Source organism: Xiphophorus hellerii, chromosome 13 (genome assembly GCF_003331165.1).
Source record: "Xiphophorus hellerii strain 12219 chromosome 13, Xiphophorus_hellerii-4.1, whole genome shotgun sequence".
In the NCBI taxonomy this organism is placed as follows: domain Eukaryota; kingdom Metazoa; phylum Chordata; class Actinopteri; order Cyprinodontiformes; family Poeciliidae; genus Xiphophorus; species Xiphophorus hellerii.
Window position 1 is genome coordinate 13,325,223 of NC_045684.1, and position 20,874 is coordinate 13,346,096.

Below are 20,874 nucleotides of genomic sequence, written 5' to 3' on the forward strand. Positions count from 1 at the left end.
AATGTTTTTGTTGGATAAAAAAACCCTCTATCGATTATTCTGCATAACGACCCTTTTGTGCTAAAGCTTTTAGATGACAAAAAATGCTTTTAAATAACAAAAAAACATTTTAATTGGCCAAAATCTAAATTTTCAGGTCAGTCCTCAAGGAAAGCCATAAGACTTGATAACCGGTCAGGAAGTGTAATCTAATCAGACCATCTCTACCCATGAAGGCAGTGAAGCAATAATTGCTGGAAGGAATTTTTCCCAGGACAGTCAGACTTTTCTGCACAACAGCTCCTCAAAATGGGTTATTGCATATTTAGGGAATTAAAATAAGAAAATTATTTGATAGCCACTAGCAGCATCATGGAACAGTTAAAGTTTGATTTTTAATTATTGACTAGAACTCAACGTCATTACTTGTTATAAGAATATCATATGCTGTAGGAAAGGGTTGAAGTTGAGTAGATTAGGTCACATGCTGGAGAAAAGCATGACTAATTTAAGTTGACAAAGTTATATTTCATTTCAGTTATCAACTTTCTGTTTCTTGTAAAGTGTGACTTTAAATCAAAAGGTCTGAAGAAAATCTTAAGTTTTAATTTGAATTGAGATGGGTTTCTAAGCAACCTGAACTCAGATGTGTTCACTTCTGTCCTTTGCTAAATAAAATAAACTTTTCTGCATAGAAAATATGTATTTTACATTCCTTGAGTCACTTTTATAAGCTTAAGATTAGAGATAAGCCTCATGAGCAAGGGTGGGAATGTTTTTGTGTCAAATGGAGAGGATCGAATTAGCATATTAATAGTTTTTAGCTCCTCCTCCTCCACCATCAGTCCCCTCTGGATGGAGTGCTCCCATTTCTCCCTCAACTTTCTTTCTGTTGTGTTGCTCTGTCCTCGTTTTCCTCTCATTCACTTGAAAACAATCGCTGTATTCCTCCCCATCTCTGTCTCTGCTTCCTTTGTTTAGCTGGCACAATCTGTCCTCTCACTTTCTGTTTCCGACAAGAGACGATAACTCTGTGTTTGTTTCTCTGTGAGCGCAGTAATTGCAGCTGCTTCTCTTTGAGCACCATCAGACTGAAGCTCCTCTGGATCAGCAGCGTTCTGTATGAGCTGGATTTGGCTTTGTGTTCTCGATAAAGGAGGATTTTACCCAGCAACCTGGCGGATTTATTCTCTCTCCTGAGCAACAGTTGCTTGAAACTTTCACAGTGACCAAGACGAGGGAGGTCAAGCACAAAGCGTCGTTTGAGTCTGAAAACCGACAATGTGTTTTCATTAGAGAAAAGACACTAAGGAGTAACTATGGAGCGGACAGAAAAGGAAGAGCATTGAAGTTTTGAGGGTCTCCAGGGAACCTTGTTGTACTGTGTGACTTTGGATGAAAGGAAAATATCAAGAGGACAAGTTTTGTTAAGCTGAAACTCCTCCCGGATTGGCCACTCTGGAGGATTTTCCTGCTGTTTTCAACACTTTAAAAATGGGCCTTCTGTCGATTTTACTCCGTTGGAAGTAACATTTTGCAAACTGTCGTGTAAGAGCTACTTTGCCCCTTCAAGGATGTATTTTTGTGTAAATTAGCGTTCGGATTATGTAAGAGCCTTCTGAAAGGCGTCTCAGGATCCTGCTCTGCTTGTTTATTTGACTTCGGTGCGTAGCGATGCGAGACTGTGAAGCGCCGAGCTGCCTCTCCGTCCTCGGAGCAGACAGGCACAGGAAGGGGCAGACATGCGTTTCTATGGCGATGAGCGGCTGCAGTCCTTTCCCCTTGTGCTGGGACCGAGGTATGAATGAAATCTCCTCAAAGCACAAGCTCAGAAACATGCAACAAGGAGCACGAGACCGCTCACACACTGCGTGACATCTGACTCCATGGGAACTGGAGTTGGTATACCGGGAAAGCTACCAGTTCTTGCAGCAGACTGTGTGTTTGTATATGTCTGCGAGGGTGTGTGTGTGTGTGTGTGTGCGTGCACTCCCTCTCCAGTCCTCCCAGGTGCAATTACCTTCCAAAACGTATCCATTTCCTTCTAATGGAGGACAAGCACAGGAAGGAAGGAAGGGAAGCAGAACAATGAAACTTGAGGCAGATCTGAAGCTCTGCTTTCTGATATTGACGACAGAGCAACACATTTATGTTTCCAGATGAAGTTTACAGGAAGTGTGTCAATGTCAGAACTTCTTATTCAGGATAACATGGCAGCCTGTGGTGCATTGTCTGCTCTGGTTTATAGCTACAGTAAGAGACTTGGCCCTGGCTGCGATTGCGTCGCTTTATTTCTCTCTGGTATCTTATTGTTCATTGTTTTTTTAAATCTTTCCAGAGAACAACTCTATTGAAGGATGGATACTTGCTGTACAGCGTTTGCGCCAAAAATGACAGGAAGGCCAGAGTAGGAAAAGAGAAGCGAGGAGGACTCAGATGTCCAACATTAGCGCTGGAACAATCTGGAGTAGATTTTAGCGTTCAACCAACAACTGATTTATGATGATCATTCAGTATTTGTTAAATTTATGCTTTTGTCCCCATGTATCTTGTTTCTTTGATATAAAACAAAGACAGCAAATATCCCTACTGCTGCTATAGTAATATAGTGAAAATATTGTACTATGTACCTCTATATTTCTCTCAAAGTTTTTCCAAGCAGCAAAATTTGACTTGTAAGTGAGGTTAAAGTAGTGGGGGCTTATTTCAGCCAGCTGAACACTATGTCCAGCAACCAGCGGAGAGGGGCAGTTCCATCATAATTATATGTCAGACTTATTACAGATGGCAAAAACAACGGTCACTATGAGAGTCTTTGGTCTCCTTTTAAATGGTTGGAGTAGGATAACGCTCAGTTTTATAGCCTGAGCCTTTTAACATTTTGTTGTACTGTGATGTTGCAAACTGATCCATGCCTTTGCATTCCATCGCAACATGATTAGTGGTTTAGTTTTTTTCCGTTTTGTTTGTGTCGGATCATCAAATATTTCTCATTTTTCTACCTCAGAAAATATGTTTTCAAACATGGGGCAGAAATTACCTCTCGCAAAACACATTTATTCTTGAACTTTTACAGACTTAAAGTTCTGCCTTATCATTTGCCCTTTTCTGGATACTATTTTCCTTATTGTTCATCTCAGATATTTAGTACTTAAAGGAATAACAAATAACTCCACCTCAACAGATTTTATATTTGTATTAGAGTTATTGTGTTTTATACCTGGGGTTGAATTTAAACATCTTTGTTTTTGTTCTGGCAGGGTTTTTAGAAACCTGAAAGTGTTGTAGTGTGTACTGTGTTTTTAACCTTTTGTACGCTGCACATGGTTTGCAAAACATTTCTAAAGAGATTGTAAACTGTATTTAGTGGGCCATAGTGACTCTTTAAGTAAAGCACCAAACAATAAAGACCAATATCCAAATTTCCTGTGTTCTGACGTACTCAGATGACCCCCAATGAAAAATTCACATCAATTAAGAAGTTATTTATTTTATGAGTTTAACTTTAGAAAATTATTAAACATGCAAAATTCTAAAACTTTACTTTTATTTCGTCCTTTAACTTACCTCAGCTTTTTCTCTTTGAACCCTGCAGAATATGACAGACACCTAGCAGCGGCAGTCTCAGCAGGGAAAACCATGGCAACAGCCTATATGGACCCCAACCTGAACAATGCCTTCCTAGCAGGCGCCAAGTCTCGGCTGAGCGCAGGAGGATCGGACCGCACCATGGCTGGATCCGTGGACAGGGTTCTGAAAGTCTTCCATTACTTTGAGACCAACACTGAACACAGCTTCTGGTCTTCCAACATCAGATACGGAGATGCAACTGATGTCAGGGTAAGAAACGCTTTCACCTGTTAACTCCTACAGAGAAGGCTTTTTGTTCTAGAGATGCTTTAAGTTAAGACATGTTACAGTTTCCCAGTGTATGTTCCACAAATTACTGAACCAGTATTTCTAACATGAACCAAGCACAACCCAATAGTCTTACAAGTAAACCTTTAAAGTAAGTTTGAGGTTTGTAACTTGCATGGAAGTTTTGAAATTCAGCTTACAGTCACTACATGTAGGTGGTGTGATGTAACAGGTTTCCTTTCCAAGATGCTAATCGTCCTATTACATATAATCCACAGTGGCTTTCTTGTTGTTGGTGCTGGGTTTGACCTAGAAGTTACAGCAATTGACCAAAAACAAAAAGTAACTGTATACATGAAAACATTTGCAGCAGGAAAACTGTTGACAATAATGACATAAAATGACTCCCATGATATTTTACTTCTAAGACTTGTTGGAAGTTATTCTTGTCATTCAAAGAGAGGAACCCTTGAGTAAAAGTAAATAGTTTTTTTACATTCGGCTTGAGGCATGAATTCAAATATCACAACAGTTGTTTTAAGACAAATACAATATTCTTACCAGCTACAAACCTGCACCAGGAATCCAGAATAACACATCAGTCATATACAAACTAAAAAGAAGTGATCCAAGAACTGAGCCTTGGGGTACACCTGTATTATTGTTTATTGAAAGAAGGATTTACAGCATAACATTAAAAGTTCATACTCTGCAGCAGAGTTAAAAGTGAACATTTTCTGATGTTTTTACAGCGTACGGTCCAAGCTGTCAGCTCTGATAACAGCATGCAAGCAGCTTTTCTGCTTGCATGCATCTTGAGGGGCCAATTTTTGTGTTTATTTAAGCTGTATTGAAGCACGCTTTTCATTTGAACCATGACAGAAAGTACCTAACTCAGTGTGAATTGTTAGTGGTCATGCAGGATGTGTTACTGCAAATATCCGCCCCACTCTTCTTCTTTAATCCCCATTTTCTTTGGTATCTAGGTCAGAGCCCCCAGCCCTTTTCATGGCAACACATATGGTTCTCTGAGCATTATTATGGACGTATGATGTCTGCCAAGTTGTTTGGGTGGGAGCATCATGTTAAAACGCTTGGAGTCAAAAATGTACACAAACACACACACTTCTTGACCCGAAACAAATTGTAAGATGTGAACATAACCACCCTTGGAAGTGTTTGGTGGAGCAGAGATAAATGTTTGATTCTCTACAGATGTGCAGGTAGACTGAAGAAAAATGGATAAACAGATTAGTGTAGCCTAGTAGACATTCCTACCTTCTAAATTATATTTTCTTTTCCTTCATGAATGCAGGGGATCATCCAGAAGATTCTGGACATCAACAAGGTCCGTTGGACCTCATGTTTTGGCCTCCGACTCAGCAACAGCCAGTCCAGAGACCAGTTGCACTGGCTTCACCCGGATATGGGTGTGTCCCACATCAGGGAGAAATACGAACAGGCACGGCCCAACGAGGAGTGGAGGTAGGACAGGACAGGCAGGACAGGGGACTGTGTGATTAAATTCAGCCTCTTCTCTTCTGCTTGGGTGACATCAGGCTAGTTTATTCAACTGTAATGATGTGGTGTGTGGAGCACCTGTGTCCAGCTAGACAAGCATGGGAATTACAGAAAACGCAAAAGGCATACAAAGCAAGTTTTGCAGTATAACTGAATACAAAAAGTTTTGGGTTTTTTTTTTTGCCCTGAGCAGCGAGAACAGATTTTTTTTCCATCTTTTTGGCAACTCAAGTGAGTTGTCCAGGTTCTGTCCACATTCATTGCAATTTTTCTTCTTATATATATATTTAAAACATTTTGATGTTAAAAAATATTATAATGTACCATATGCACATCATTAAAAGCAGGTATACTTAAAAATATATATATCATGGGGGCTCCTCTCCAGTATTGAAAAATGTGAAAATTTCTTGGCATGAAAAAAGAAAACAGAATTTGGAAAAATTTTTGCTTTTTCAGAATCTGGTCATGCTTAATAAATGTAGTGATTTTATTTATTTATTTATTTATTTTTACATTTACTTAGATTTAAATTACATACTTTACCTTTGATTGTCACACCTTGATTTTAACGTTACCTATCAGTATTTTGGAGTCCGACTGACTGATGAAATGCATCCTCATCCCAGTATCAAAACAAAATAATTTCACAATCGTTTCTACTTTAGACAACCTCACGTTCAGATTTAAATGGACATGTGGGCCTATAACTGGTTCTGATGCCAAACAACCCACTAAAACTGCATTTTTTAAAACAAAATAAAAGTACCAGAGTTCATAAAATATTCTGTATTTATTGTTGGGTCTGTTGAGACTGAGAAGGAATCGAATTTCATATGAGAAGTGTGAAGGAACCCTGCAGCCAAAAATTATTTGTTCCTTCCTTAGAAAAAAGCAGCAAATATTGCTGAGGCACATTTATCTTATGTTTTGTACAGTAGCTGTAGAGATCTGTTATTATTCACATTTAATTTACAGTAATAATGGATGAGTAAAAATATACCTGTATTTAAGAGTTTTACATAAAATTCTGGAGAATTTCTTTTTACATAAGAGGATGGTTTTGTTTGCATCTTAAAAAGCACATTTTTAGGAAACATGAGACTAACCTTTCCAATTGCTTTGGGTTGGCATGACTTTTATGGGCATTCAAAGTCACCCCACTATTTTAGCGTCAGCAGTCTGTCACGCAGCACTCTAAAGTGGCTGATTTATTTGCAAACAGCATCAGAAAAATTGGTGTGACCTGAGTGTTTTTCGACCTTGTGTGTGGGGCTTTATTGCGGCACTTTATTGCGGCAGTCTTGGTGCTAATGCTGCTGTGAGGAGGAGACCTTTTCTTTGTGAACATAAAGACAGAGCGAGAACCAGATGCCTACTTTGTCTCGCTAAGTCAACAACATTCTCTTTGTTTGCATCTCTGTCAATGATGCTGGTTTACAATCCTGATTTGTATTCTTTCCCAGAGTGGTGATGTTTTTTAATGCAGTTTGTCCTTAGAGCTTTTTGGTTCTTCTTCTGCCTTTTTTAATTTGTATTTAAGGAATAATTATTTCTTTCTTAAACTTGTGACAGTTTTCTTTACTTGTTCCCAACTAACAAGCATCTGGGTATTGGCACATTATTTATTACTGGCAATCTTACGTTTGCATAATTAAATAGAGGTTCATAATTTATGTGAATCAATCCATCTTTTCTGCTGTGAAAAATGCTTAAGTTTTTATATTTTGCCTTCTTCTTGTGTAGGTATGAGCTAAGGATCCGCTACCTCCCTAAAGGCTTCGTCCAGCAGTTTACAGAAGACAAACCTACACTCAACTACTTCTACCATCAGGTAACCAACCACAACATCTAGATACATATTGTGCATTGAACTTTTTCACATTTTGTCACGCAACAGCCACAAACCTCAGGATTTTATGTATGAAACCAATGCAAAGTAATGCATAATTGTGAACCTAGGGGTAGATAATGCATAATTTTCATATGTTTTTACAAATAAAAATCTGCCGTTTTCAACAATTTGACTCCAGAGGACAGATAATGACAACATTAATCAGAGATGCAACCAAAAGACAGTTTGTAACTCTGGAAGAACTGCAGAAATCCACACCTCAGGTGGGAGATTGTTGACAAGACAGCTATTAGTTTGGATGCAAAAATGGTTTTTATGGGAGAAGAAATGTGTAAGAAAGATCTGTTAACATTTTGCCACTAGGACTCAGCAAACCTGAGGAAAATTGTACTGTACTCAGATAAAAAAACTAATGAGCATGCAAAATGCTAAGTGCAGCAAAAAAACTAACACTTCAGATGCCCAGAAACACACAGTCCTCATTTGAAAACTTGGCGATGGCACCATCATGCCTTGAGGATTAGTTTCTTCAACAGGGTCAGGGAATGTGGATGGAGTTTAATGCAGGGCAAGCTGGAAGAAAGTCTGTTGAAAGCTGCAAAAGTGTTCATCTTCCAGCAGGACAAAATTAACACCCTAAATATTCAGCCAGATATATAATGATATGAAATCAAAGTAGATTCTTTAGTTAGGATGATCTATTTTCATAAAATCCCAAAGCATTTCACTCAAGTTTACATTTGTAATGTGACAAAATGTGAAAAACGTTCACGGTTTGTAAATATTTTTTGCAAGGCGATGTAGTTTTTGGTTGTTGGCCGCCAGCGCTGAGGCATATGGTGGTGCTGGAAGAATGTTTGTTTGGTTTCAGATAATCTGGGTCAGTAAAACTTGTGGGAGAAACTCGATTCTAAGATAAAAAGCGCTGGATATTTATGTTTCTTTCAGGTGAAAAATGACTACATGACACAGTCTGGAGATCAGGCGGAACAAGATGTAGCGCTCAAGCTGGGCTGTCTGGAAATCAGGTAGAAAACCCCCAAAAAACTAATCATTATAAAGCAATTCTTGATGACTAAAAAGCAGCAGTGTTTTTCACTAAGATTTAATTTGGTTCGCTGGAGTGGTTTCCGTGTCAGTCAGTCTGCCTCTGAGCTGCACTAATAACTCATGCCAGCATTAGTCAGTGTGTGTAATTCATTATTCAGAGCAGCAGACGTTTCTTTTTCAGGACGTCAGATAAGCTTTGTGTTTGTCTTCTCTTCAGACTGAATATAGTTTAAGATGTTCATTTAAAGTAAAATCATTTTTTTATTGCCAACTAGTGTTGTCAATTATCTGACCGTTCTTATTCTGGTGTCCCACTTGTTTCGCTTCCAGGAGGTTCTTCAAAGAGATGAGAGGAAATGCTCTGGACAAGAAGTCCAACTATGAACTACTGGAGTAAGTGTTTCTCCTTTATCTCTGTGCCAAAATAACAGAAGTAGAATCCAGAAATGTGTCTCTTTGCTTCCCCCAGCAACTCAAAGTATGTCCAAATGAGCATGTTTCTGCCTAGAAAACGTACTTGGGAATCAAGTGGCAACAGTTGTTGGAACTGAAGGTCATTATTAGTTTAAAAAATGGCACATAAATCTGGAAGTGTTAAATCTTTACATCAGCTGCAGTCAGATGGTGAAGAGAAAACTTCCTGAACTCTGTCAGAAGATTTTTGAATTCATGTTTGGGTCTCCTTTTGTCCCACTTTGGGCTCTTTGGTCAGTGGCTGTGATTGAAGAATTAACAAAGTGAGGTCTAAATTAGGTCCGACTCTGACGCGTTCCGATTCTAATGAGCTGCTCACTTGCATTGAAAAGTTTCCCTTTGAACCTCTGCCTAACGAGCTTTCCAATTAACAGAGAAGAATGTCCGCTGTTTCTTCACCAGATCACGTTGTCACTTTGTGTTCTCTCCGTCCTTCTGCCTGTTTTTTCCTCCCAAGCTGCTCCTCTTTAGTTTCGCCTCTGTGTCCCTTGCTGTCTGTCTCTCTGTCGATTGGAAAAAGATGTAGTGTCATGCATATTTTAAACAAGCAAGACAGAAGAGAGGAAGGGCTGACAGTTGGCCAAAAGGGACTTCTGGGTCCTTGTTTAATAGTTGAAGACAGAAATCTTCTTTTTATGTTAGGGTTTTTATGATGCTGCTTGCTTCAGTCGGTCTTTATCCACACATTTAAATTAATTTGAAAAAAGGTGTTCTATGTTGATTACATAAAATGCTATCCTCCTTGATTCTCATTAGACATATAATGATTTTAAACCATACCTAACTCTTACTAAGAACCAGACTACTTTGTAATATTTAAAGTGGTGTTCTTGGATGTGGGTCCTTGGATCTGATCGTGGCAGCATAAGCAGTCTGTGGTAAAAAAAAAAGATAATTCATAGAAATACTTTCTCCCAGCAAATAAATAGTTTCTGAAAGCCATCACTTTTAAGTAACAAGAAAAGACCTGAGCTACATCGTCCTTTATTCGATCATGAACTGTGTACCACGTTTTCAGATCATAGTTCATTGTGATTCACCATGTCGATACTGAAGTACAAATTTCCGTCTGTCAGACTTTACTATCACTATGCAGTATTTATGCAGTATTTTCTAGACAATCAAATGAAATGGAAACCAAATGTACCTTTGCGACAAACTGCCGTTAATTAAATTTCTAATGTATCAACTTTAAGTTCATTCTCCGTGAAGTTGTCTGTAGTGTTGTTGACACACTATTGATTCACATGAAAGAGTTTAACTGGCAGAGAAATACGACAGCAGTGTAACATTAAAAAGAGAAATTTTGTCGTTATAACAAGATTTATATCTCTTTAAAACCAAAATATGTTCTTGTTTAAATGAGAAAAGTTGTGAAAGGTAACACCTTGCAAGATGTTTTAGTGTTGTTTAGAAGAAGAGGCATTTTTTTTTACAGTAAATAAAAGCATTGTGTCTTAGTACATTAACAGGTGTAGGCAACTACAACACCACTCTTTGATGTTGAAGTTTTTACTGAGTAAAGGAGGACTCAAAGTTGAAGTCACAGAACGCACAAAAGGTATAAGAGTAACTTTAAAAGTAAACCGTATTAATATGCTAAACATGCTAATCGCTAAGCCTCAATTTTTCAGTCTGCTCTTTCACACAGAGGCATGACATCACTTCTGTTATTAACCTAAAAAATTAATGAACACTGAGCCTTCTAGATTCTCTTGTCTTGAAATAAATATTTTGAAGGTTGTTTGTAAAGAAACAGAAATTGGCTATAAAAGTCTGATCAGTGCAGCTGTTTATATCTGAATGATTGATTAGTTTAAAAACATCCAGTGAAAATTGTCCAAACTAACTACAAATAATTGATCTATCTTTATTTTCAAACACCTCACTAGCACTGAAACTAGCTCATCCTTCAATCTGGCATTGCCTATGTATGGTGCATTTATCGACTGGAGTAATATTGGATTTTTAGGTGTCAGTGTGCAAGTCACTTATCAGGGCAAGTCAAACATAATATCATCTCTTTCTGGACCCCAGATGACTTCCTGTTGCATCGCTACATATAAGTGAAAAGTTGGGGTTGAATCCATTTTAGTTGAAATGTCATGTTTGTCTCTCAATGTTTGGCCATATAATTTCCACACATTTTTAGCAAAGTACTGTAATGATGCTGTTGTGTAATATTGATTGCGGAAGTGACCTTTGTCGGAGAAAAGATGATGTAACCTCCCTTGGCTTTTCCTTGCTCCCTCTTCGCTCCTTTCTTTCCTCCTTCTGGAGTACTCATATTTTCCTCTGAGGAATATGAGTCATTAGTTAGCTTCCTGCTGTAACACTGCACATCTTTCTTTTTCACTAAGATTCCCCTTTCTCCACTCTGGCCTGCATCACTCACTTTCCCTGCAAATTTCAGGACTTTATATCCATTTTCAGGCTAGATTGAATGAAACCTTCCTGTTTTTACTCTAATACCTGTCTTACCGTATCTCTCTCTGTCTTAAAGTGTCACAGCAGAGGAAATTTAGACAGCTGAGATCAGATAAAGAGAGAAATGTGAGCCATTTAACATTCCTCGTGTGATTACAGCTCTCTGATCTCTGCTTCTTTCTTCAGGAAAGATGTCGGTCTGCGGCGATTTTTCCCTAAAGATCTGCTGGACTCTGTCAAGGTGAGTTGGTTTGTCCATATAAGGAGAGCTGGGGTTCATATGCTTACAGTTGCTTAAGCAGACGGGTGTTCTTGTATTGCTTTACAATGTTTGTGAAAGAAACAGACCAAATCTTTAAGCTTGGTCTCTTGCATTGCATCTCAGCTGTTTATTGTGTGTATTTCCACCACTTGAGCCACTGAACTAGTTTGTCTTGTTAATCTATTATTTTTTAGTCATATAACAGGAATACCTGCAAACACAATATCCAAACTCATTTGTCCTGCAACTTCAGTCAGCCAGGGAAACAACAGCACCCTCTTGTCTGCAGCAAAAGAGGCAGAAAACAGTAAAATTAGATCAACAAAGCATCTATCTCGGCATTACAAAATGTTCAGGATGAAAGATATTTTTAAAGCCCTAATATATTACTTTAACTCAAGTATTTACTCCCTTTGTCTCTGCAGAAAATGCATAATTTAAAATGTAACAGTGAAGGTTTGAACTTGGATAGCTGAAAGATAATGATGATCAAATTGAAACAATAAAGTGTTTTGCAACTTGTCCGGCACAAAGCTTCTCCCTGGACGTTCGGGGTAGCACCAGCAATGCCCCTTCACTACCAGGGCTGTTTTCTGGGGTAAATATCTACCTGGATAATCTGCCTTTACCCCAGTATGATCAGTGGAAACAGAGGGGACTTATTAATGACCCCAACAAAACTACTCTGGTAGTTCGTGCAGTTAAAAAGCACCATAATTACTTCACTCTTGACTCCCAGCAGCTGGTGTCACAATTCTCCATCTGTTCGATTAGAGTAGGTCAGTTTCTACCGCATGACGCTGCTTCTACAGGATCCCTCTTAAATAAAGAAAGTTTCCAGATCGTAACATGTGGTATTTGATGTGTTGTCAAAGCTTGGCTGCTCCTGTAAGGAAAAAAATACAGAAATAAAAAAAATCACTAAAATAAAAATTTCTTTCAAGCGTTAAATGCATGGAAATTTGGACAGGAGATGAAGGCGTTTTTGTTTCTTTACTTTTGAAGTAGGCGGTGGTCATGTTCACTTAGTAATAAATTCAGTAACCAATTAAAGAGTTTTCATTGAAATATATTTCAAAATGGTATATTACTCAGGAGCGTGAACTGATGTTACCATGGAATAGAAGATGTGTGTGTGTATGTGTGTGTGTTTTTGCACGATGAAAGGTGTCAGTGATAAATTTACGGCACGTGTTTATGGGGAGATCTTTGTGCGTCTGCGTGTCTCGGTATTAAAGTCTCAGTGACCCGAAAAGGTCCTGATGTCAGCAGGCGGGCAGACAGATGCTCTGCAGAGGGAGACGGAGTCTGTGATGGTACACGCTCGTGTATGTATGCACGTTGTGTGTGTGTGACCTATGGGTCATGGTTAAACCCATTCATTCATCCCAACAATGAGGAGGAAGGGGGAGATGTTGTGTGCAGCTTCTCCCCTGTTCTCTCCCTCTTCTGCCAGTCCAGCAGGGCTGACTCTCCTCTGATCACCTGCCTTCCTTCTTTAACTTCTTTGTCTTCTTGTTTTCTAAAAATGGCCTCCAATTTCTCCCATTAAGTCTGTTTCTTTAAATCATAAAGTTGCGTCAATTTATCAATTTGTAAATTGATGAATATGGCATTATTCAACATGTATGAATAAATCTTGTATGCATCCAATATAATCAACAAACCGAATGACCTGTTAATCGTTGCTTCTAATACTTTTGATCATATTATCAGTGTAAGGCAGATGAACCGATTCTGGGAGACTTAGACTAAAGTGACATTTGTGCTGCTTTTTAAAATTCACACATGTTCACATGTGTGAATGTGTGTGGGGGTCAGAACAGGGAGGGAGCGCAGCTGCCATTTACGTTTCTGTCGTTCACTCTGCCGAAAGGGAACCGTGGTCATTTAATGAGATTATTCTCCCTCAATAGACTCTGCTCACACACACGCACAAACACACACATTCAGCCCGGAGCAGATGGCTGCGGTAGTAAACAGTAACTTATGTTAGCTGTTATAAAGAGCAGAGTCTGTTCATTGGTATCGACAGCAGGTTTAGTGAAAATGGCCTCTCGAGATCAAAGTTTGAAGCAGCCGCAGCTTGATTTGATAAGCTTGTCGCTTTCGTTGGATGAATAGCATATTGAAATACCGTCTCATGGTGTTAAAGTGGCTTCATTAGATTGGTCGTTTATTGTCATAGAGCCTTAATAATAAAACACCGGCCTTATTGTGTTATTGTGATTGTCAATAACTCAAATGGTCAAATTTGTTGGATAAAAACTCAAATTGGGAACTGAAATAATTAAAAAAATATCAGTTTCTGCTTTTTTAGCCTAGATAATCTCTTAAAAATTAGAGGGATAAATAAAAAAAACATTGAAATTTCCATTTTCTTTTTTTGATCAATTTATGCAAACAAAATTTGAGGTATTAAGGGCTAAAATCTGCCATTTAAAGAATCTGTATTTGTCCAGGTTAACCCAGATTTGACTAATCTGAATGTGTGCAAACTGCTGAAGATGCTGAAACTTACCTATTCTAACGTAGTAGAGATGGGAAGAAAGAAGCGGGAAATAAGTACAGTTTCTATAACATGTAGAAACTAAAACCCAGCTTGCTAAATGTTTTCTTCACATAAATACTAAAAAATATTATAAAAACTGACAGAAATCTAGTACGTTTACTCTAGAAAAGTGTTTTATTTGGAAATAGAAAACATTGTAGGAACCATGCTAAATGCACATCAGCCATGATGGATTTTAATGTTGGTAATCGGCACTGAGTGATAGTTGGAGAGCTTGCTGGTGTAGCCACGGTTAGCATGGTGATGTTAACCAGCTGAATATAGCCAGCTGCAGTTCTTCCAGTGGACATTTTTGTGTGTTTGTGGTGGAATTCTAGGAATTAAAACAGCAATCCTTTCTGGAGCATGAACAGCACTTAAAAATATGCAGTCCTGAGTGTATTTTCAATCTGTCATTGTTGATGTGTGAACACTGGGATATTGTTGAGAAAAGTGTGTGTATGAGTGTGTATTGTGTTGATTTGTGGATTCCCTTGAGCTTAGCAACTGGACAGCTGGCAGCAGCGCTCTGTAATGCTCAGAACTGTACAGTATTTACAGTTGAATAATAAATTTTTACTGCAGTGCCTTGAAAATGTTTCGATGGACTTGTCTGCAATTTTGTGATGCTACAACCATAAACCAGCACCTTTTAGTACATTGGTCCAACCCAAAATAGCTCATGATTATGCGGCGAGAATAATTTGCAGTTTTTACCAAACTTTTTACAAATAAAAGTAAAAAATCTGTTGCACATTTCTGTTCAGTTTTGCTTTTTCAAATGCCTTACGTGCATACGTTCAAATTTTACATGCAAGCTACAAATTTTTTTATTTACGTTTGGATGCATGTGTGTAAGTGTTTTGATCGTCTTTATTTTTACTCTCATCATAAGTAGGTAAGGTTTTGTAAATCATGTATTATTGTTCCTAGATAGATTTACAGCCATCTGTCTGCTCTTCAGTGACGTAGAGCACACTTAAAAAAAACCTTTTCAGGTCAGCTACTCTAGAAATCTACTCTAGAAAGATTAGTTTATTATGTGTGAAGTAATTTAGAGAGTCCCTGAATAGGCCAAGTCATTGATGTTTAGTTTTGTAACTAATATTGTCAGAGTGCCTTTGTTTAGCTATTGATCCGAGCTGAGAATGAAGTGCAGAGGTCAGTTTAATTGGAAACAGAGTGGACTATTAGTCAATCAATGTCTGTCGCTGTACATTCATGCAGGGAGATAAAAATACAGCCGCCTCTGCATCTTCCTGTCAGGCACAGTTTTTTTTTTTTAATTCATCTATTTTTTGATCCACCAACTACATAAGAGTTTTAAAAAATAAATAAAATGTACTCACTGTTCCTGCTTCTCTCCAGGCTAAAACCCTCCGGAAGCTAATCCAGCAAACATTCAAGCAGGTGGCCAATCTCAACGACGAACAGTGCATCCTCAAGTTCCTGGAGATACTCGCACCGATTTACCGCTACGACAAAGAGTTCTTTAAATGTGCCCTGGGGGTAGGTGTCTACCAAGTTATTCCTCAGAAGCAAGACTTGGTGTCCCTCTGTGTGCTGCAGAAGCACTAGATTGACCCCTGTTGGTGGCATCCGGTCCTGCATTTAGTCTTTTTTCCCCTCTCGTCTCTTACAGTCCAGCTGGGTGATTCAGGTGGAGTTAGCCATCGGGCCTGAAGAAGGCATCAGTTACCTCACTGATAAGGGATCAACGGTAACTATCAGATGAACATTTACCAAAAAAGACTCTATTTCATAATTATGCACTCTCTTATTTTGTTCTGTCACTTGAGTTTGCGGTTGTAATGTCACAAAATATGAAAAAGACACTGAGGTGCTTATGGCATTGTGGATTTCAGCAAAATCGATCAATCGCAATTATTGTAACATATTGCTGAACCATTTTATTTTTTCTTGTGCTTCTCTGTCTCCAGCCAACACATTTAGCAAACTTTAACCAAGTCCAGTCCATCCAGTACTCAGCTATGGAGGAGAAAGACAGGAAAGGCATGCTACAGCTGAATGTAGCCGGAGCTGCTGAGGTACTGCTGTCTGTCTGTCTGTCTGACACATTTTGACCTTCTGGACGTAACTCGGGTCATCTACCCTGGGTGTAAATATTGTTCTCCACCAATCCTGATATGCAAATATCAGACTTTTTTTCTCTTCTTTTATATATTGAAGTTAATTTGTCGTGTAAAATCCACAAAGATTTAATTAACGACTGCTATTTAGGTTTTTACAACAAACTGTTTAAAAAAATTTATACTTTAATGTACACTGACTGCGATATTTATTATAAGAAGTTTAAGAAGCATTAAAATAAATGTATTTTTATTGCAGATGCACAATCTCACTCTGAAACTTTTATAAAAATTCTCTCTTTATTTAGTTGGAAACAAATCCTCTGGCAGATTTATTAGTACCTATAATAATCTCTAATTACTTTAGTTGTAAAGTGAATGAGGATACAGTCTGTTGAGGGAATCTACATTGCAGTCAGTTGTTTTGGAGGCAGCCCAGGGAAAAAAAAACTTTTGTTTCCTACCATCACAAATGTAAACATGGAGTTTGTTAATCTCTGGTGGGACTTTACTTGTTGGGATAAAAAAAGATTGGGTTTCTCTACATCAACAAATCATGCCAGCTGTTAAGTACAATGGAGGATCTGTATTAGTGTGGGCCTGTACACAAAACCTTGGTTTAGTGCATGGCATCATGGTCTCACAAGAGTTCTGTAGAACTTAAATTCCATAGAATTTCAGTAGAATTTCTACAGAACTTAAATTCCCAATTTTAAAATTCTGTCCTATTGACCAAAGGGGGGACTGTGATTTTTCCTCAATGATTTAAAAAATAAACTTTGCCACAGATTGTTGTCCTTCCTGGATTAAAATACCCAAACTGAAGCTTTTGTTCTTCAATAAGAAAAATATTGTATTACTGAGGATTTTCACACATGTGGCTGGAGTTGTACATCTTTTGCCTTTTCCTTCTCGTGGTTGACGCTATAATGTTGATGTCTCGAGGTTAAATACAGTGGAAACAGGAAAAGCATGTCGCTCCATGTCTAACATCTAAGCAATGCTTTGATTAACTTGAGTCAGTATTGGTTTATTGGCGTTGGAAGCGCTGGATTTACAAACACATTGTCGGTGCTGTTTGTCGGGGAATAGTTTTCCCTGGTGTCGGGAGGCAGCTGGAAACCACACGGGTTAAACTTTCTGTCTATTAATTGATCGTGCGTGTGTGTGTGTATCTTTGTATGAGATCATCTCTGTGTGTGTGTGTTTACTCGTACAGCCTCTCACAGTTACAACAGCGTCGCTCACCACGGCGGAAAACTTGGCTGATTTGATTGATGGTTACTGTCGGCTCGTCTCCATGGAAACGCAGTCGTTCATCGTCAGAGTGCAGAAAGGTGGGTGCAAAGGATCATTTAGAAATATTAATCTACAAGGAGCAAATCGGCACTAGAGACACACCTTTCAGACCTCCTGTAACATTGGGTAGTTTTTTAAAATAATTTTTCAGATGGAAATCAAAGGAAATGTATTAATTTTCCTGTATTAAAGTTTTTGGCTACTTTTCAAGCTGCTCTACATTCTTTTCATTCACAAATATGAATTTAAAACTTATTTTGGAGTTTTTATCGATCACAATATATACAAAAAAAAATCTAATGAGATTTTAATCTCATCCTGTGTATCAGCAATAATTAACTTTAAATATTTTAGTAATATAAATGTCCTATTTTTATTAATAAGTATTATAACAGTAACATTTCTACATAAAATGTAAATAACTCCTTTCCTGATGCTAAGGTCAGTTATATTGTGGAGACGATTAATTAAATCGTTTACATTTAAACTACCAAAGCACATTGAGAATTTGTTATTGTAAATCCTTGATATTAGTGTCGCGGCTTTTCAGATGATTTTCTTTCATTGTACAACGTTAAATTACTCAGACATTTTTCACATAATCCAATTATATATTTTTTGAGTGTTTTGACTTGTACAGCTAAATATAACAAATTTGATTTGTGTCCCGAGTTTATTTTGACTGCAGTGTCTGCTTTTATCCTCTAGAGGGAGAGAGAGCTCTGCCTTCCATCCCAAAGTAAGTCCCTGAATCCATCATGTTCACATGTGGCTCCTCTCAAAGCTTTAAGACCTCACATTGGTAATGAGAGCAACATTCTTGTGGGTTTACCATGCTGATTGAACTTATAGTTTTAAATCAGCACAACTGACATGAAGGGCTTGTTCATTTTTCTACAGAAACATTGGTGATTAGTCATTTGATACTATAAATTGTCTTGGAAGATGAGCTACTATCAACATCAAAATCTGTTTCATTGTTGTTTTCTTTAAAAACATTGGACCAGAAAATCTTTGTACATGTTTGGGCATTTAAAGCTTAATCTGTTTGATAATCTGTTTGTCAGAGGGTGTTTCCCCAGAAGACAGAAGTTCCTAATTTCTAGAAACAGCCAAATCTATTATACATTTCTTTTCCACCTAAAAAGCATTATCTTCTTTTATCTGGCTAAAAGAAGATAATGCCAAGTCAAACAAAATGTTCTAGTTAAAAGAAAAAATCATGATAAATACTGATTTGTCTGAAACGAAAAAAATTACATTAACAACAATTCCCTGCACTCAGTATATTCCTGTTTTAAGCCTGCATGCATCTTTACTTCAGAAACACTCAACCTCTCTCTCTATTTTCTGTGGCGATGTTTGTTGCTTAATAACTCATTCACTCTCACTTACAATAAAAAAAAAAAGATTTTCCAGTATTTGAAGTTTGTGTTTATCTAGATTTCAATCAAAGATCCAACTCTCTGGAGATCAGGTTGTTATTTGCAGCCTGGCCGCACATTTCTCTGTTTCTTGCTGAAGTTCAAACATGAACAGTTTTGCTTACTTTTCAACCTAAATCTATCCTCCTCACTCTGTTTCCTTGGTCAAATAAGGAGATAAAGAAGGAAGCCAAATATTTTCCACTTTGGGTATTTAAACACTCTTAGTCTCCTCCTTTCTCTCACTTTGCTCGCTACATATCCTTTCTCATTCCCTCTTCAATTAGTGACGTTATGACCTTAGTGGAGCTCAGCTGACACAGAACAGCAGACCACGGAAGAGAAACCGTAAGGATTAGTCTACAGCGAGATACAGTCATGATTTCCTTTTTCTGCTTTCAGCGAGCTGCATGAGGGAACGTGAACATGTTGTGGCTGTTTAATCTGTTTACATAAGCTCACTTTAGAATCACTTGGGATTTTTCGCAGTTATTCTTGGACTAGGAACATTTTTAGTTATTTACATGTTGACTGAATTGTTTTTTTCCCCTGTTTTTTCTGTTTGAATTCAGAGTTTCCAACAATGAGAAAAAGTTAGAGGCAGTCCGGAGCGGAGTGAGAGCGATCTCTGTTTCTGGTAAGATGCAAAGCCATGCACAAGCTGATTTGAGATATCTTCTTTCCATTTCCTCCAACATCTGCTTTTTCCACACTTCCTCACCCTCTCTGTTTTCCTGCCCTCTCTTGTCCTGCTGCCTTTTGTTTCTGTCCTTGCTTGTTTTCGTCACATCCATTCACTCTTGTTTTTTCCTCTCACTCCATCGTCCTCTTCCCTCACCTGATTGGCTAAAGATCTAGAGACATCGACGTCCCCCAAGCCAACCAGGGCTCGGCGTTTCCTCCTCCCCTTTGTCTTCTGTTCAGACTCGCCGCCCAATGGTATCGCTGGTTCTTATTGGAGTAGAAAAGCATGTGCATAAAATTGTGATGTGGCGGAGTGAAATTTCTGACCATCATGGTTCTTTCAGAAGAAACAAAATAGGCACTGAGAGCCTATAAAGAAAGAATCCCTCATTACTTCTGGAAAATACGTAAAGTCTAAGGCTTCTTTGCCTATTTTATAGTCCCTTACTGCTCCAGAAAGAGATGCAGTTGAAATGTTTTTTGGCAGGAAAACCTTGAACATTTTGTCTCTTTCTGATGTAATGTTGAAATGGTTTGCCTTTAACTGTTTGAGCCACTGCATCCCAATTGGCCAACTTTTACAAGCTCTTCAGTAAAAAGCAGTGTTAGTTTTGCCTGCTTGCTCTGTTGCAGAATTTAATCAGTGTAACAGTTTACGTTATTGCATAAAGCTGTTGCATTACTGACAAGAAAACTTAACACAACATAAAAAAAATCACATTAATGATAGTTTTTTGACTCACAATAATTTATGTGGATTGAAGCCTGAACAACCTGAAGACATGGATTAAAAACTGTAAAAAATATTTTTCCTTTTAAATAACTTTTTTACTGGATTCACACAATATCAGCAAAACATGTAGTTTCATTTCTATTGACGAATGTTGCGATGACTTTTTGATCATAATTAAGGGTCGTATTCTGTGAGCTTTAGCATCTCAGTACCAAAATATACATCAAGTGTGAGTGAAGGCAGTGGAAGTTTATCCAACATAAACTTCCAATGCAGAAAGTGCAGAAATGTGTTTCTGCATTACTGGCATGTTGCTGCCAGTAATGCAGAAACACAGGATTTTTGTGTTTCTGGCCCACTAAGGCCCAGTGTCCATTGAAAAGAATATTATCAGATTTTGGTCACCAGCTGTTTTCTCTGTGCATCTGATCTGATTTTTGCGTTGGAGTTCAGTAATTCAGCTTTCATTTTTTGTTAATACAATCTTTGTTTTATTGCATCATGTGTTTAATGTCAAGGCATTACCAGTAAATACTTGTGAAAATGTTTTGTTTTAAGACGCTGTGATTAAAGCATAATTGTCTCCATCTGTTGTATTTACGAGCTGGTTGGATGACACCGTGAATGGGACGGCATGTGACTCAGTAGCTTCGGCAGCTGCCACCAG

General features: G+C 38.0%; 1 protein-coding gene across 10 annotated transcripts in view; it reads left to right on the forward strand.

The window, feature by feature from the left end:
• Positions 1–20,874, forward strand: part of ptk2aa (protein tyrosine kinase 2aa) — a 68,154-nt gene that overhangs the window by 23,835 nt on the left and 23,445 nt on the right. For 5 of the 10 annotated variants that reach the window (XM_032580794.1, XM_032580796.1, XM_032580798.1 and 2 more), the window contains exons 1-13: positions 872–1,777; positions 3,575–3,819; positions 5,153–5,322; positions 7,105–7,192; positions 8,162–8,241; positions 8,594–8,656; positions 11,351–11,405; positions 15,346–15,486; positions 15,620–15,697; positions 15,918–16,025; positions 17,287–17,404; positions 18,075–18,105; positions 19,363–19,427. In XM_032580794.1, the coding sequence (XP_032436685.1) occupies positions 1,654–1,777; positions 3,575–3,819; positions 5,153–5,322; positions 7,105–7,192; positions 8,162–8,241; positions 8,594–8,656; positions 11,351–11,405; positions 15,346–15,486; positions 15,620–15,697; positions 15,918–16,025; positions 17,287–17,404; positions 18,075–18,105; positions 19,363–19,427 (1,366 nt within the window). In that variant the 5' untranslated portion in view covers positions 872–1,653. Of the gene's footprint in view, positions 1–871; positions 1,778–3,574; positions 3,820–5,152; positions 5,323–7,104; positions 7,193–8,161; positions 8,242–8,593; positions 8,657–11,350; positions 11,406–15,345; positions 15,487–15,619; positions 15,698–15,917; positions 16,026–17,286; positions 17,405–18,074; positions 18,106–19,362; positions 19,428–20,874 lie in introns of those variants that run through there. The other 5 variants (XM_032580803.1, XM_032580802.1, XM_032580801.1 and 2 more) reach the window with 3 other exon arrangements.